At 37.6% G+C, this 18,873-nt stretch overlaps 1 protein-coding gene across 4 annotated transcripts in view; it reads right to left on the reverse strand.

Moving 5' to 3' along the window:
- The window catches only part of UEVLD (UEV and lactate/malate dehyrogenase domains), a 42,189-nt gene that overhangs the window by 3,048 nt on the left and 20,268 nt on the right, over nt 1-18,873 (reverse strand). For 2 of the 4 annotated variants that reach the window (XM_054699399.1, XM_037522744.2), the window contains exons 8-11: nt 13,843-14,013; nt 12,640-12,813; nt 3,078-3,138; nt 1,365-1,488 (exon numbers count right to left, since the gene is read on the reverse strand). In XM_054699399.1, the coding sequence (XP_054555374.1) occupies nt 1,365-1,488; nt 3,078-3,138; nt 12,640-12,813; nt 13,843-14,013 (530 nt within the window). Of the gene's footprint in view, nt 1-1,364; nt 1,489-3,077; nt 3,139-12,639; nt 12,814-13,842; nt 14,014-18,873 lie in introns of those variants that run through there. The other 2 variants (XM_037522745.2, XM_054699400.1) reach the window with 2 other exon arrangements.

An 18,873-nucleotide genomic window follows, 5' to 3' on the forward strand; every position in this document is an offset into this window, starting at 1 on the left:
TCTGCTCCCCGCTCTGGCTCTGGTGAATTGTCTCACCCTCCCGCGCTTCTGACTGTACCCAGTGCTTGTATAAACAAAACAAACAAACAAATAAATAAATAAAACGTGCCTCTAAAAAAAAAAAAAGATTGATTTATTTTATTTTTTAAAGAATTATTTATTTATTTTATACAAGCACTGGGTACAGTCAGAAGTGCGGGAGGGCGAGAGAATTCACCAGAGTCAGAGCAGACAGCAGAGCAGGCAGACTGAAGAAGTACACTGCTGAGGGGAGCAGAGTGCGGCAGGAGAGGTCTGCGCGCCATGTGGGACCCTCCTCTGGTGGCCGGGGAGAAGCCAGGGATCGAACCGGCACTGCAGAGGCTGTGGGCAGCTTCGCAACCCAGCACTCAACCGCTGTGCCATGTGGAGGCCCTGTTCACTTATTTTCTAAACTCAAGTTGTTTCAGAAAATTTTTGTGACAATGGGAGCAACTTGGTGAAAGACACCCACTTTGTGGGGAGGTAAGCTAACCCCCTGCAACATGGTTGCACACTGGGGGCTAAAAAAAGATTGTCAGAGTAGATTCCCCAGGAGGGCACAGCATAGACTCTGGGCCAGTCAAATACAGTAACCCATTTAAAATTTTCCTTTCTGGCCTCCCCGGTGGTGCAGCGGTTGAGCGCTGGGTTGCGAAGCTGCCCGCAGCCTCTGCGGCCCCGGTTCGATCCCCGGCTGCTCCCCGGCCACCAGAGGAGGGTCCCACATGGTGCGCAGACCTCTCCTGCTGCCCGCTGCTCCCCTCAGCAGTGTACTTCGGTCCTTCTGCCTGCTCTGCTCCCCGCTCTGGCTCTGGTGAATTCTCTCACCCTCCCGCGCTTCTGACTGTACCCAGTGCATGTATAAGCAAAAACAAACAACCAAATAAAAAATAAATAAATAAATAAAAACATGCCTCTAATAAAAAAAAAAATAAATAAATAAAATTTTCCTTTCTGTTTCTATGTTTTATTTTCCTCCTGTGTGTCATTTTTGCTTAGGGTAAAGTAAAGAATGAACTGAACTGGAGAAGCAGACTGGTGATTTAGCTGGCACGTCAGTCTGGGGAGACCTGGCTGGCTGAGGTGATAAGTGACAAATAGAAGTAGTTTATGGTATATATAAATGCTTCTTAGGGATTCCCAAAAATTACATGAGGGAGATAGAAGTCCAGACTTCCCATAGCCAAGTACAACAGGGCTTAGACCAAATTGCCTCCTCCAATGTGTAACTCTAAAAGCTAGTTATACTGAAGACACCTGGGTATCAGGTGAACAGTACCTTTTTGGGTTTGATATTAATATAGAAAGTTTAAAATACGATGAAAAATGAGAATAATACTTACCTTTGCTAAAACTGATACAGAATGCACTTTCTTTTTATCATTTATAATACTGTCAACCAGATCAGCCACTGACAGTCCAACAGACCAGGATTTTTGACCTTTCACTCTTAACATTTCCATTGCTCTAGGATTACAAAAATAAATAAATAATAACAAAAACACCAACCATGGTCTCAGAAAATACACAAAACACACACATTTAATTTTGCCTTCTGTTTAAGGTATTGATTAGACATTTTTATGACAGAAAAATAAGAGCTATCTAGCAATTGTTAGGTATGTGTAAAGATAATCTAATGATTAAGCTTTTCTTAAGATATCAGACAGTTCACAGAAAATATGAATGGCGTAGTAACATTACTAAACTAGTAATATTTGAATATGAATTAAAACAATAAACATACTAGTTTATCAATATTGGCAATGATTAAAGAGATTGATTATTACTTCTGGAGAAGCAGACATTACAGAGAAGTAGACACTCTTATAACTGCCACTGAGAGTATAAAGTGATCTTCCAGGAAAAGATCTGACAGCATTTCATGTAGAAATTCCAGGAATTTATCCTACAGCAATATGCTCAAATGTGCAAAGATATACATAATAACCATGCTGACCTTGTTTTGAGACCACACACATTTGGTGGCTCTTGATACAAGTTAGATTTCTATGTATAATATGGAAAAATGTCCATGATTTTTGTTATTAAGGAAGCAAAACAAGATGCAAGATAATATGAATAGCACAAATCTATTACAAAAACAATAAAAACAATGTCTGCAGAGCTTTAGAAAAAAATGTTTGGACATGTGGACACTAAACTTTTTAATAGTGGTTGTTTCTAGAGAGTGGAATTACCCCACTTTTTACTGTATAGATAGGTACATACTTAAATTTTATAATAGCATACGTTCTTTTTGTAAATAATAAAAATGAGCTAAACATGTTTGAAGTTCTTCCTTTTAAAAACTCTAAATGTTGGTTTATACAGAGAATCAGACTAGCATGGATTATACAACATGCTATCTTCTCAATGAGAGAATACTCTGTCTAGTTGTATTCTAAAAACTATTAGCTGAAGGTTTAAAACATTTTAAAAAATCTTCAAAACATTTTAAAAAATCTTCAAAACTCAGACTGCAAGAAACCATATTATTTTGTGTTGCTGAAGCAACAAATGGCATAAAAATATATATTGATAGTATGTACAGTCTAATGTATATGGCCCAGATTTCTGGAGGGCCTCTACATAAATACAAAAAATACAAGGATCTGCTCATTTTACTTTGTTTTTGTCTGAGCCTATAATATGGCTTTTCCACTCATATTAATTGTATTTCAAAATATATTTATATGTAATTAATAAATATCACTTTTAAGTAGTATGGTCAAATTCTCTTCTACATTAAGAAAATTACCAATGTCCTCATGTTAAGATCCAGAAGCAATAAACTATTGTCTATAAATAAGGAGCCAGCTCTACCCTTTAAATATCAACTGTGTATCTGAAATAAAGTGTGTAAAGCAGCCTTAGATGTACTTTCAGAAAATAAAAGAATAGAAAACATTGTTCCCTTGTACTTTTGGATATGTCCATACTAGCTCATTTTGTTTGCAGAAGCCTAATAAGTACATGCTGTATAAATAGCTTTATGTTAGCCAGGAAGTACATAATTTTCAGTTGGATAAATGCAAATCTACACTCACTCTTACCTGTTGGAAAGCTGCACCTGAGAGTTTTGACTCATTACTTCTTGGCCACCCCACACGGGTACTAAAAATAAAATGGAAAATTAATTATATTTTGTCAATAACTCTTAGGATTAAGATGTAATAAATGACTGCAGTCAAAGGTACCTGTATTAAGCTTTACAAAAACATTTTACCCACTCTGGCAACAGCTACATTTTTCAACTATGGCAGTGAATGTGCTATACCAATTACCTTGGATGAAAAAGACTTCAATCACTCCAAAAAATGATCCCCAAAGTCTAACCTGTTTTCATTCATCCACAATTGTGTAAGGGCCTTTTTACTATCTAAGCAGAAAACTTTCTTTCCTTAGTAGGCTATGTGTATTAGTCTCCTAAATGATGCAAATACTTAGCATTTGTTCTGTTGGGAATCACACTAAGAGTAATTCTTTCACAGGGTGAGAAATAATTTGGTCACCTATTTTGGGCTAGGCTTCCACAGTTGCTAGAAAGGCAAGGCCCTGTTTTCTTTTTCTTTCTTTCTTTTTTTTTTTTTTTTTAAATTTATTACATTTAGGGCCTCCCCTGATGGCGCAGCCGTTAAGCACTGGGCTGTGAAGCTGCCTGCAGCCTCTGCAGCATCGGTTCAATCCCTGGCTGCTGGCGAGGGTCCCATATGGCGCAACAAATCTCTCCTGCCACGCCCACTGCTCCCCTCAGCAGTGTATTTCGTCAGTCTGCCTGTTCTGTTCCCAGCTCTGGTTCTGGTGAATTCTCTCACCGTCCCGCGCTTCTGACTGCACCCAGTGCTTGTATAAATAAATAAATAAATAAATAAATAAATAAATAAATCTAAAAAAAAAAGATTTATTATATTTATTTATGCATACAAGAGCTGAGGTGTGTGTGGGGGGGAGCGGTGAGAGGATACACCAGAGACAGAGTGGGGAGCATAACAGGCGGATTGACTGAGATACACTGCTGAGGGTAGCAGCAGGCAAGACAGGAGAAGTGTGCTGTGTCACATGGGTTAGCTCCCTGGCCATAGATCAAACTCGTGCTGCAGTTGCTGCAGATAGCTTCATAGTGCTGCAACTTAAACTCCTTGAGCCACCAGGGAGACCCTAGGGCCCTGTTTTCTAAGTGTCTTTGGGATTACTCGTTTCTTCTCACTGCACCATTTATAAGATTAATATAAAAAAATTCAAAAGCTGTGAATGTGAACTAGATATTTATACTAGATCTTAATATTAAATTGAGAATAACATTTCAAAACCTTTCTAATATTCACCTGTTTCTCATCTATGGGAAGACATTCTTTGACACAAATCTTTGAGTAGGCAAAACAAGATTTATCTATATATGACTATCTTATGTTTAAGACATAAATCTTAAGTTGCATTAAGAATACAAGCCATTTCTCAGCGAAATAAGCCAGAAAGAAAAAGAAAAATACCGGATGGTCTCACTCATAGCAGGAATCTAGAAAACTTAAATAAGGGACCAGGAAAATGAATAACTTTAAGAAAGTGAAAATCAAAATCAACAAAAAACTATGAACCAGAGACACTCTATGGGGGGTGGGGGGCGGGAGGGGAGGGATTGGGGTCAAAATAAGGGGGTTGCAATTGTATGGGGAATATAAAAATAAAATTTATTATAAAAAAAAAAGAATACAAGCCATTTAATGATGTGTCAACACAAATGACACCATATGGATCCAGATGCTTCTCTTTTTCTCAAACTGAACATAAGCTCCTGGGGACAGATACCATGTGTCCTTTTGTGTGCTCTCACACTTACTCTTTAGCATGGTAAAGAATGCACAGGAGATGATGCAATTCATAGTTGTTTTTCACAACTGAGGAAAACATACTTGCTACAAGTCAAGTTCAAAAACAAGGAAAATTAAAGTTTTTATGTTAAGTACAAAAAAGCAAAGCAGAACCAAAAATTATCATATACAAATATAAATATATGTGGGCAGATTAAGGGATTCTAAAAAATGTATTGCTTGATCAATTATTTTCTTAAAAAATGTTGATACATGAGTATATTCTTGATAAATGGAAAATTGCAGGGAAATATCTGCTAAATGAAATATAGCATGTACAGACTTTGGAAAGATGAATGAAAGGGGCAAGGTAAGCATAAGAAAAGATAACAGACCCACAAAAATCTGGAAATTAAATTTGAATACTACTGCACTATACATTACACAAAGGATCACATTCTTTAATCCTTCCTCTTTGAGTCCTAATTTAAAGAGCCATGAGAAAAGAATGTTTGGAGAGAGGAAAGAAGCTTTACTGTGTTTAAATTTGCTTGTGACACAGTCATTAGAATTTTCAACTAAGTTTAGACCGAATTAATTATTTCATTTTTTTGTTTATTTACTGAACAGCTCTTTGAACTTCCTAAATGTCTGGGTCTGTTTCTCAAGAATAATAATCCTCTGGTTCCAAACATTTTAATGAAAATATGACTATGGAATAGCTCTTTTCCATTAGGTACAGCCCTACCCCTTAGATAAGATGGATACCCAAGCAGATGATCTAATACCCTGGTGTGAGTGAGGTCCAGTCCTTCAATTTCTAACACACCGCTTGAAGGAGTTATCTGCAGTTTTACATATAATTTTAATATCACAGCTGAAAATAGCAACACCAAAGAATATGTTCTGTTGACAAGCTAATTTGGTGAGGCATAATATGAATGACTTTTGAGTACAATAAGATGGTGTCATGATCATTCATTCATTTCAAAACATATTTACTGAGGCCATCCCAACTCAAGGAATTTTCAATCTGAGGGAGTGAAAAGACATGTAAACATACAATTGTAACAGTTTCATAATGGTGACAATAGAGGCATGAACTTACTTAACCTGGAGAATGGGGAAAGCTTCCTGAGAGGGGTGCCTTTAAATCTAGTGGTGCAGCGGTTGCGCACTGGGCTGCGAAGCTGCCCGCACCCTCTGCAGCACCGGTTCCATCCCCGGCTGCTCCCCGGCCACCGGAGGAGGGTCCCACATGGCGCGCAGACCTCTCCTGCCGCCCGCTGCTCCCCTCAGCAGTGTGCTTCGGTCCTTCTGCCTGCTCTGCTCCCCGCTCTGGCTCTGGTGAATTCTCTCACCCTCCCGTGCTTCTGACTGTACCCAGTGCTTATGTAAATAAATAAATAAATCTTAAAAAAAAAAAAAAAATAAAATAAATCTAGTCTTAAAGGGTGAGTGAATGTTCAGGGAAAAGAAGCATCAGGAAGTACAAAGGCAGGAAGCAAGAGAGTGAACATGAACCATTCGGGGAACTGTAAAGTAACCATTTGACAAGCATAGAATTCCTGGCAGAATTGTAGAAGCTGGGGAGGGAAGCAGGAAACAGATCCTAAAGGGTCCTGTATGTCAGATGATTCCTCCCCTAGGATGTAGTTGTCATTTATCTCTGAAATACTTAAAGAGAATAATTTTATAACCTGCTATTCTTTTAATTGTTATTGAATCCTAATGTTTTACTTTAAAACATAGTTTTACATATCCTTTTGCCAACTTCTATTTATCATCATTTTGCCAATCACTGTAATAACAGCTATTATTTACTGAGTTTACACTGTACTGGACAGTGTACTAAATACCCTAGATAGATTATCTAATTGAGTCAGAGGGAAAAAACCACTTTGGAGTCAGACCTGGTTTCAAATCTCAGTTTTGCCCTTACTAGATATATAACCTTGGGCGAACTATCAATACTTCAATACTTAAGTCTTAAGCTTCAACATCTATAATTTGAAAAACCACTACCTCCATCACAAGGTGTTCATAAAATTTAAATGAGATATACAAAGCATAATACAAAGAGTAGGCACTCAGTAAAAAATAATTATAATTGCTATTATTGTGATAGTATCACATGCAAAAATACAACCAGTAGGTGTCTACATAATGAAACCAGCAGAGGGAGCCTGTGATACATTTTTGGCTTCAGGGCTAAGATAAGTATATCTTAAATAACTATGGATGTAATTATCTCTGAAACAACGTAGAAAACAGGATAAAAAGTGATCTGATAGTGGTAGCTTATCAGGAGATAGGGAATGGGTTGGAGAATACGTAGGTATCTTCAGTGGAATCAGTATTTTCTTAATTGAGTGGATTCATGAGTATTCTATTATGATTTAAAACATTCATGTACATGTATTTTAAGAGTCAAATATTACTTAATACTAAAGTGATCTCAAATTCACAGAACAAACATCCCTCTATTTCTAGTCCCCATTTGAAAGTTCAAGACAGAACCACCATGTCCCTTTCTTATGTTTTTATACTGTTTCTCTTGGACCTTTCTCATAGAAAGTCAGCATTGCCTGTTACTCTAGTCATTTCCTGTATGAAACTAAAAGTATCCAAAAGACAGGATCAGGTTCTCACACATTTATAGCGCCAAATGCAGCCAGCACAGCACCTTAGGCTTATTCATAAGTCACACCATCCTTTACTGTCATCACAATTTGACATATTAATACCATCATATATTGAAGTGTTCTTATTCAGTCAAAATTAAGTTTTAGGAGGGCTGGTAAAATACATTTTGATATATCCAGTAGTTAAAAATAATGAATGAGATCTCTATATGTTATTATGTAATGATTTTCAATTAAAATCAGTTAATTTCAATTAAAATCAGTAGGGGCCTCCCTGGTGGCGCACGGGGTTAAGACGCAGCACTATGAAGCTATCTGCAGCCACTGCAGCATGAGTTCGATCCCCGGCCACATGGTGCAGCAGACCTCTCCTGTCTCGCCCGCTGCTCCCCTCAGCAGTGTATTTCAGTACATCTGCCTGTTCGGCTCCCTACTCACTCTCTGGTGAATCCCCTCACCCCCTACACCTCTGGCCTGCGCCCCAGCTCTTGTATGCATACATAAATAAATTTTAAAAAAATCAGTAAGTAAAAGGGCAAGGAGGAAAATGATATATGATGTATGTTTCATATATGTGCTTGCCTATACACACACTATTTCTAGAAGGTTACACAAGAAGTTGATAACTCTGATTACTTCTACTGAGAGGGACTAGGTGTCTTGCTTAGAAAGAAGATTTATTTTCACTGCATATCTTCTTGTACTATTTAGTATTTTGCAATGTAAATGAATGATTACTTTCAATTGGAAGAACAACTTATTAACATACTTTCAATGGGGAGAAGGTGCCCACACAAAATTCAAATTGCATCAGAATAAAACAGAAGTTTAACAAAATAAACATCATAAGACAATATATGGTTAATTACCATATAGTTAGCAATAGTTTCTAGCTCAAATGAGTGAAGAAATTACTGTGCAGTGATCTGATTAGAAAAAGATTCATAGTATAAAAATAGGGGCCTTGCCCTAGACCTTGAAGGATGAGATTTGAATATGCTGAGAGAGTGAGAAGAGAATATGGGGGAGGTAAATGCAAAGTGGGCAAAGGTCCCTGTGACTAAAGCTGTGGTGCCCCCTCCCGCGGCAGAACTCAAGTGATAACAATTAAGTCCTTGATGTTCAGCACAGTCAAGGCACCGAGCACGCGGGAGGAACACCTTGAACCCTGAGAAGATGGCTGCTGATCGTTGTCATCATTTTATGAAGTTTGTTTTCTTTGTTGCCTAGCAGAATAAGTTACCCATTAGCTGTTTATCTCTTGACTCTAAAGAATCTACCTGGTAATGGTGTTATGAATGAATTTTCTCATACTAACAACTTTTCCCTAATTCTTTTAATAACTCTAATCTTCCTTGTTTTATGAAAGTGCCTGAGAAGAGGCTCATAAGTTAATAATTATAGACTACAATTATGGAATGTAGTCAGGAAACTTCCCCCAACAGCCAAGACCTCACTTAGAAACATTCTATGTTATTAAAAGACATCCATGGCGACCACTTCAAGGAGGTATTGTGAAAAATGTAGTTAATATAAAATCCCAGTGACAAACTGACGTCATCTACCTACATGGTAAGAAAAAAGTTATTATTAAAGAAAAAGAAAATAAAGCATACTAAATCACTAATACAATATAATTGAGTTAAGGTCACCATGGAGTTCGTATCCATCACTTTGTCAGGGAAATCAAGGCACTTGTATAGAACAAGGAAAACAGGTTTGGAAATAATGTAGCCATAGTTACACCTCATATATGGTTAACCACATACGCTTAGTTTCTTGTAATCATTATTTAAAAAATTGTACCTTGCTATGGAACACTGCACACATCTTTTATGAAAAACAAGAAAATATATCACTTATGTCATTTATGATTGATATCTCCTTTTGTTGATCTTATGTAATCTAATACTGTTTGAAAATGTATAAAAATGCATAATTATTTGAGCACATTACATTCAGATGTTCACTCTAGAAGTGTGTCTGTCTGTCATTTATGCGCCAAATCCTTGACCACCCTGCACAGCTTCTCTTCCCTGAGTCTGCCCTGCTAATCTACCGCTGCGCTGGTCCGCGGCATAAAGCAAAGGAGAGCAAGGTTAGAAACAAGATCTGAGTTTCAGTTCTTTGACCCTAACAGCTATAGTCTCTTGGGCAGGTAATTCTTACCCATTCTTGCCATTCCTGTATCCATTGTTGTTACTCTAAAGCAAATGTAATCAATGACTCCTTGGGTCCCTTGCAGCTTTATAATATTACTACTGACGTGACTGGGAAAGAAGGTTTTGGGACTCCTTGAATGCAAAGCAAAGGAATTTAATGTTTTAGTCAGAGGAAATCAGTGAAACTTTCTGAAAAGAGGAATATAATTTAGGAAGATTAATTGGGCATCATTTACAGGGTAGTCTAGAGGAGAAAGAGCAAACTAATGGGGGAGATTTGTAATATTTAGATAAGCAGAGACTGATATAGGCCAGAACTCAAATGGTAGTAGTGAGGAAAATTCGGGGTTTTGGGCTTGTTTAAGTGTCCAGACATTCATTAATCTAATACATACACTTCAAGTTTTTGTTTGCTGCCTTTTTCTGGGGCCCTACTGATTAGTGTTTAGTGTTAGGGAACATTTTGGGCCTGAAACATAGTTCTGTTCCACTGTTTTTGTAAAGGTTTATTCTATGGCCTGATTCTTTTTAGCACAGAACTTTCCAGGTAGCCAGTACAGATCTCTACAGATTTAAAATAGATTCTGTTTTATCAAAATAACTTTCTTAAAAATTACACAAATACTACATATCCAAAATTAGAAAACAGAAGAGTAAAATTTTTCGGTTTTCTCTAATCCAGACGGGAGCACTGTTAATACATTGTTTGCTTTAACGGCATCAAAGCATATAGGAAGCTTTAAATTCCAAGAAAATAGTTTTGAGGTGATTTGCTTAGTGGAACTACTGTCTGACTCCTCTTTAACTTCTTTTTAAAAATTGAGGTGTACACTGGGGGAGGGGAGGAGGGAGTAGGATCAAAACCAGGGGGGTGGGAATTGTTTGGGGACTATAACCAAGATGAAAATGCATACATTGTGCAAAAATGAAAAATGATGTAAAAAAATGTATTAAAAAAATAGAACCAGATGGGATGTAACACTAAAAAAAAAAAAAAAAATTGAGGGGTATTGCTATTTAATGTGCACGGTCTTTTTTTTTAGCTCACTGGTGAAACGATCACCTCTCCTCATAGACTGAATTCTTTTCTACATTGTGCTGTACACTCTAGGATGCATGGTGAATAAAATAATAGCTGTGTATTTCAAATGATGAAGCCCCCAAGTGGCCTTTCCAACACATCACTCTCAAATACTTTTAATGGTTCCCAGAGCCCAGGAATCAACTCCAACTCTGCATTTAGGTATTCAAAGATCTCCAAAATGTGATTTCAGCCATGCTTACTAGGTTGAAACTTTGAAAGAACTAGTCTAGATTTTTTATCCCATGAACACACCATACTTAACTATGTAGCTTTGTCCGGTTCTGATTTCCCATTCTTGGAATGTCTTTCCCACTCTTCACTACCTATTCAAATCCTATTCATTCTTCCAAAGTCCAGTTCAGTGATATGGCCTGTATAGATTATATCTCTAGTCATTTTAACCTGTGTTAAAAGCTCACTGTGTGTCTAAGCATTCATAAATATCTGTAATATTCATCTTGGCATTTAATCAAATAGTATCCTATACTTTTATTGCTAGTTAAATATCTTAAAAATGCTTTTCTAGTTGCCCTAAAATAATTTTTAAGTATGATGGACAAGACTGCTCTGGGCCTCTTCTATAGCACACCCTCACCTTATACAGCAGTGAGTAGAACAGACTCCCATCAACTTGTTTAAATCAATAAAATGAAAACAGCATTTTTATCACCAGATCAACCCAACTTCATAGCATGAGGGAAATGATAAAGAGTAGAGAAAGAGATTCTCAAGACAAACAGGGGAAGCATTCTTTTGGGATAGGAAAAGGGGATTTCCAATTCAGGAAAGTCAATGCTTTTTTGTCGGAGGGAGCAAGCAAGAAGCTGTGAAGAAAGGCCAAAAGGATAGCAAGGGAAAATTCTGTTTAAATGATGAAAAACAGGCAGATGGTATATATCCAGGGAGAACTTAGACTGAACTTAGGAAAGGTAAACAAGGTGGAAGGGTGGAAAGAGTAAAGGAGTCTGCATATGTTTTAGGGTTTATTTAAATGTTGCTTTCTAGAAAATTAAACTTAAATTACCAGGACTCTGAAATTCAATTAAAAAATTCTAAATCCTGACTTTGGGGGCTTGCCTAATCTTAAACTTACAGAAAAGTAAAATCAAAGAGAATGATATATCTGCAGAGTGTATTCAGGGCCTGTCACACAGAAGGTACACAGATGTGGAAGAAAACACCACAATTCTGGAGAAAAAGGAACTCTTCTGCACTGTTGGTGGGAGTGCAAACTGGTCCAACCACTATGGAGAGCTGTGTGGAGATTTCTGGACCTACTAAACATAGAGCTTCCATATGATCCAGCAATTCCACTCCTAGGGATTTACCCAAAGGACACAGAAACATCAATTCCAAAGAGCACCTGCACCCCTATGTTTATAGCAGCACTGTTTACAATAGCTAAGCTTTGGAAACAACCCAAATGCCCAAAAGTAGATGACTGGATCAAGAAGATGTGGTACATATATACCATGGAATATTACTCAGCATTCAAAAAAGATAAACACATGCAATTTGCAGCAACATGGATGGCGCTGGAAGGGATCATGCTCAGCGAAATAAGCCAAAAAGAAAAAGAAAAATACCGGATGGTCTCACTCATAGCAGGAATCTAGAAAACTTAAATAAGGGACCAGGAAAATGAATATAAGAAAGTGAAAATCAAAATCAACAAAAAACTATGAACCAGAGACACTTTTTGGGGGGTGGGGGGCGGGAGGGGAAGGATTGGGGTCAGAATGGGGCGTTTGCAATTGTATGGGGGAATATAAAAATAAAATTTAAGATTTAAAAAAAAAAAAAAGAAAACACCACAATTCTGGAATACCTAGAGATCATGAATATCTGATATTTGAATGCCATTGTCCACTAATGATTTAAGTTATCAATATATCTAATGAAAACATATTTTTTACCTCTGTCTTCTCCCTGCTCACCAATAACCCATACTTCTTTTCCTGAAGTCTGTGCCTTTAAAACATTTGTAATAATATATTGTAATCTCTGAGAGTCCAGATTGCATCCAATTCCAATCACTTGATTTGCAGGAAGGGCACTCAGTTTCCATGTCACATAGGTCATAATTTCCACTAAATATGAAGATTAAATATTGCAGACAAGGTGAAAATATAAAGATTTAAAAATATATACTTCTAGCCTAGTTCATAAACAAGATACTTATTTCACTAAGCATGTTAGAGCTTCTATAAGTACTTCTTAGTTCCTAGATGCACCATGAGGCACAATATGTTTTAAATGTACTTTAAAAAACTAACCAGGTTTCAGCATTAATTTTATATAACTTTGTTGCTAAATATAAATTTAGAGTAGGAAACAATTTCCTAGTATAGATAAGCAAGAAAGATGAAAACTGGGTACAAAAAACCCAGAAAATAATCTTTTTTTCTATTGGTCAAGTTCTCTTTTATATCAATTTTTAGCTGAATTTCTATTTTTAAATTAAAATACTGATTCATATACCACCACTAGCACTACGCTATGCAGCACAGCATTATGAAAAAAACAAAACAAAACACAACTACTCTTTTATGACATGTCAGGAATTAAAGAGAACAGTCCATCAACCATTCATTACAGGAAAACAAGTGAAATACACACCATTCCCTCATATTGAGAACATTAAAAAAATCTACAATTTACTAGATTTTTACAATTTAAAAGTTTACAATTTGAGTTTAGTACTACCTAGTTCTTCAGAAATACTTTTTTTTATGTAAAACAGTTCCAAAATAATTTACAATAAAAAAGATTAAAAATATACTCTGGCATGCTCACTAACATTTTATGATGCTTTAGAGTTAACAAAAGATCTTTCATTTAAGCCATTGCACTTTTCTTTTAGGTGTTTAACCATTTCCTCACTGAGGAAGGCATGGCTAGCAACCTGGAACTTAATACCACATTATATAAAACATTGTAAACTATAACCTTCTAGTTAATGTCACTCATTAGAAATAAGTAGTTGACAGAATAAATACTGTATTGCTTATTATAAGAGCAATACTCTAGCTGTTCCTTTATAAACTAGTTTTTTGACATTTATCAGTAAGGGCAATTTTCCTGGTATTATGGGCCATAAGTTAATTTAAACTTTTTACCTGGTTGAGATGCAACGAGCATGACACTGTGTTGACTATAATGTCCCAAAGGGGGAACCAGGGTTCTGAACATATCTACGTTGCTCTGTACCACGTCCAGGTAGGACTCAGATCTACCCAAAGAGTTGACTGTGAAGATCACCACCTTAGAATGAGCAGAGGCAGACAAATCTAATGAATAAAAAGAAATAATCAGAGATCAAAATACATGTTTTAATCAAGTTACTGTTCATGTTAAGAACAAGTCATTCTACTTTTCTATAAGTAAAGACATGGGGGCCTCCCTGGTGGCGCAGTGTGTTGAGCACAGTGCTGTGAAGCTGTCCGCAGTCTCTGCAGTGCCGGTTCGATTCCCGGCCAGCCAGGAGCTACCCACATGGTGCGGGAGACCTCTCCAGTCTCACCCACTGCTCCCCTCAGCAGTGTTTTCAGTCCATCTGCCTGTTCTGCTCCCTGCTCTGTCTCTGGTGAATTCTCTCACCCTCCCGCACCTCTGGTCTGTGCCCCAGTTCCTGTATAAATAAATAAATCTTTTTTTAAAAAAAAGTAAAGACATGCTTGCCAGGGGTCAAGCCTACCTTGGGAGGAAGTACATAGTGTGCTGAGATTTGCCTCCAGAAAGAGGATTAAGAGCATGAGTGTATCCCAAAGGGAAAGACAGCAATAAAGTTAAAATACAGGGCCTCCCCAGTGGCGCAGTGGTTGAGTGCTGGGTTGCGAAGCTGCCTGCAGCCTCTGCGGCGCCTGTTCGATCCCCGGCTGCTCCCCGGCGACCGGAGGAGGGTCCCACATGGCGCGCAGACCTCTCCTGCCGCCCGCTGCTCCCCCCAGCAGTGTACTTCGGTCCTTCTGCCTGCTCTGCTCCCCGCTCTGGCTCTGGTGAATTCTCTCACCCTCCCGCGCTTCTGACGTACCCAGTGCTTGCATGTATAAATAAATAAATCTTTAAAAAAAGAACCTACGAATAAGGATAGTTTTTTAAACATAATTCACAAATTTCATTTGAAAAATAAGTAATAGGAAAAACGAACCTATAATTATTCACATCACTGATTTTAAACTGTGAGTTTAGGAGTCTAGAGTTCCTTGAAAGTAACTCAGGCCATCCAGGAAGAGTAGTAATAAGTGGAAAGGCAGCTGGCAGACAGGGTTCCAGGCCATATACTTAGATGTCTCCAGGCAGAGTAGCTCATTCTTGTTACAATTTTATTTATTAAGGATTCTACTCCGAAGAGGAAAAGAATGGTTTGAAAATCTTTAAATGAAGGCAAATGTCTTGGTTTATTTTTCACTGACTTTTTCTTAGATTGAAGCCCAGTGTCCTTGGTTTTTAGGTGCTTCTTCAGTCGGACCTACATGTAAGGAACTGAAAGGACTTAGAAAAGTTGAGGAATCCACTGATCCTCAGTACACATATGCTAATTTTACAAATACATTACTCTATTACACAGTGTGTTTTACAATGAGTATGTGCCAAAACAATGGCCAAACATTATCAGCCTTAACCACAACAGAAAAATGATACAGTAACGAGAATTGCATCAGTCCAATTGACATTCATAAATGAATATTAGCATCCCAGGGAGCCAATGAGTAGATTCCAGAGTTTATAGTCTTAATTACATCTGTAAGGCCATCTTTCTAAACAAGCTTCAGAAGGAAACATTTGCACAATGTGTCTATGGAGAAATGCATTATCCAGTTTCAGTTCATATTCTGACACAATGGTGGGGGTTGACTCCCAAAATGGAGTCCTGGATTTTGATTATGGTTCTTCATGACTCTCTGAAGTAAAATTCCTGTTAGCTAATGTTCAGAATAGATACTTCGTGATGAGTCAAATCCTCAAGAATAGGACGACATTAAAACTAGAAGGATATAGTTAACAATTCCTTACCACTTATATAAGACAGGCACTATTCTCAGAGCTTTCATTTAATTGAAATCTCTCACTTAATTCAATCCACAGCACACTATGGAGTTAATATCATCCCCATTTTACAGACAAAGAAGCTGAGGCACAGATCAGTAATTTGCTCTAAGTATAGAGCTAGTGAGTAACAGCCTCATTCAACGCCAGACAGTCTGACTTCAGAGTGGTATTAAACACTATGCTGTATTTAAAAACTTAGTCCTATGCCTTCATAAAGATGAGGAAACTGATATCTGGAGATACTAGGTGACCTGTTCATATTATTAAATATCAGTAAATAGTTTAATTTATGACGTTAGCACCCAACCCAATCTATCTTGCCATGATCATTTCTTTCTTCTCTCTTTTTAGCTTCCTCGACTTAGAATGATAGAAATGTCCTCACCTTCAATGTTGACTTCAGTAAACAGGAGTGGTAGATTGCTGCACCTCCCCCTGCAGTGACCTTCAGGGCTAATGGCTGTTGCCACGGTCCCTGAGGTCCGGCGTGGGCAAGGAACCATGCACGCAGGGGGAGAACAGCAAACTCCCTAAGATGCAGAGAAGCCGAATGCCTGCCAAGAGATAACAACTACCAGAAGCCGCCACAAAGACTTAAAAGGGATGCTGACCACACGGAACCTTATCTCGCTTTCTCAAGGCCCACAAACTTTATTCTACTATAACTGTCTTTCTAAAATCTTTTCTTTTCCCGGTCTAAAAATGTCATTCATTGCTGATTAAAAAACATATGTAATCTAATAACTAGGCTAATTCAAATGAAACATTTCTAAACTCTGTGTAATAATAGAATTGTTAGTTTCATGATTTCTCTGATTGTGTCCTTGGCTTTGTTAGCTTTGATCTTATGAAAAGTATATTCACCCATGCTAATTAATAAATAAGTTAGTGGTAGTGAGTAGTTATTAAAACAAAAAAGTAATTACATAGAACAAAAGAAAGAATTAATAGCCTGTCGACCAGAAATGTAGCTAGGTCCAGATGTAACTTCAGACATAGATCACTGCCCTGTCAATGATAAGCTAAACCTATGAGCCAGCTGGTTTAGTTCACTGATAACCGATCCTATGCCTTTAGAAAAACATATATATACTGACCACTGACTCAAATTAAATTGCACTCAGATTTACACTCTCTTGAAGTGTGTCTGTTTCTCATTTCTTTCGCCAACTCCCTGACCACCCTGCGCGCTTCTCTCAACCCTGAGAATTCTTCCCCAGAATATGTCTCTTTCCTGATACTGGTTTTTGCTTAAATACTTTCCATCTGGACTACTTCTCACTGCACTTAGCTCACATGTGACAAATATGTTTAATTATATGTTAAACCTCTATGTACTCTACAAGAGCATGGATTATGTCTTACTTTTTCATCTCCAAGATCTATAAGGTTAGCAACTGGTACATTTTCCTTACCTCTTTACCCATCGAAACCGTCCAAATCCTGGAAAGTTCAGTATATATCACAATCTTACGCAGGTGAAAGCAGTGGCTCCCTCCATTCAACTCTGAGAGTCCTCACTGTGTGTCATTCTCTCGACAAGCAGTTATGTTGCCTCATTACTTTCTTGCCACGCATTACTGTTTACGTCTTGCATGTATGTCTTTCTATCTATACCTTCACCTGCTTCTGAGCAAATAGGGAGTTCTGCATTTCTATCAATCCTCTAGCATGAGTCCTCAAGCATGAGGCTGGGTGCTTAAGAATAATCTGGAGGGCCTCCCTAGTGGCGCAGCGGTTGACCGCTGGGTTGTGAAGCTGCCCGCAGCCTCTGCAGTGCCGGTTCGATCCCCGGCTGCTCCCCGGCCACCGGAGGAGGGTCCCACATGGCGCGCAGACCTCTCCTGCCGCCCGCTGCTCCCCTCAGCAGTATACTTTGGTCCTTCTGCCTGCTCTGCTCCCCGCTCTGGCTCTGGTGAATTCTCTCACCCTCCCGCGCTTCTGACTGTACCCAGTGCTTGTATAAATAAATAAATCTTTAAAAAAAAAAAAAAGTAACCTCACTTTAAAAAAAAAAAAAGAATAATCTGGAAAGCTTAATAACATTACAGGTTATCTCATGTTCTAAAGATTGTACCCAGTGCTTGTATAAATAATAAATAAATCTAAAAAAAAAAAGCCCAAATGTAGCAAAGTACCATTCCAATATGATGAATCAGTTGTAGTATAATCACCAATGCCTGTCATCATGGGTCATTACTAAAATATCCAAAATTATTGTGCTTAATTTCCAAAAATTATTAATGTACTTCCCCATATCAAAAAATATGAGATATTAATTATATTTAAAAAATTTTTGTGTAACAATAATCACATACTACCAGTATAACCAAAATTAATGAGTGTGGACTCATTCAACATTGCCTAGTTGGTGGCAAGCACCATGCACTACACAGCTACTCCAAGGATTCAATTCTTTCAATTATCCGAAACAATAGTTATTGATGGTAATGAGACACATAAGGAAGAAATAATTTCCTCAGGTCCTAAATAGCCTCACAACCTCTAGGGTCCATGAACTAAGAGTCTCCTAAAAGTGATTTGCGACAGTTAAGGTGTCCCTTAAGAACATCAACACCTGGAAATGACATGCACAAGAGACTATCCAGCTCCCTGAGGGAAGCTCTATATGAAGCCTACAAAAGGATCATTAAAGCAACAACTGTACTCATTCCAGAGAAGGAAAATGAACTTAGTGTATCCTATGGGGACCCAGAGGCTTGTGAGAACTATTAGATCCAATTTTTATAACTTATAGGAATAGTTTCATGACCCACTATGTTCTTAGTATCTTCAGGCTTGTGAAAATATCTCTCAATATTTTATTTGGATAATATGGTCAAGGAAAACAGGTGGCCTAAGTAAAGAAAGGCAAGCCAATATAACATACTACAACTTGACTTTGCCTATAATCTAACAGAATGGTTTCAGGTAATACATTTACTCTAGTTCATGCTCTTCCAATTTTTTCTTGATTGTGCTTCCCTGGCAATAAAATAATTTTAATCCCACACACCCAAATGTGGTATTTATCTACATATATATGCCTATACTAATATATACACTATAAAATACATGCAACATTTTAATTTAAAAAA

Source organism: Talpa occidentalis, unplaced genomic scaffold (genome assembly GCF_014898055.3).
Source record: "Talpa occidentalis isolate TD23 unplaced genomic scaffold, MPIMG_talOcc4v2.1 talOcc4.3, whole genome shotgun sequence".
In the NCBI taxonomy this organism is placed as follows: domain Eukaryota; kingdom Metazoa; phylum Chordata; class Mammalia; order Eulipotyphla; family Talpidae; genus Talpa; species Talpa occidentalis.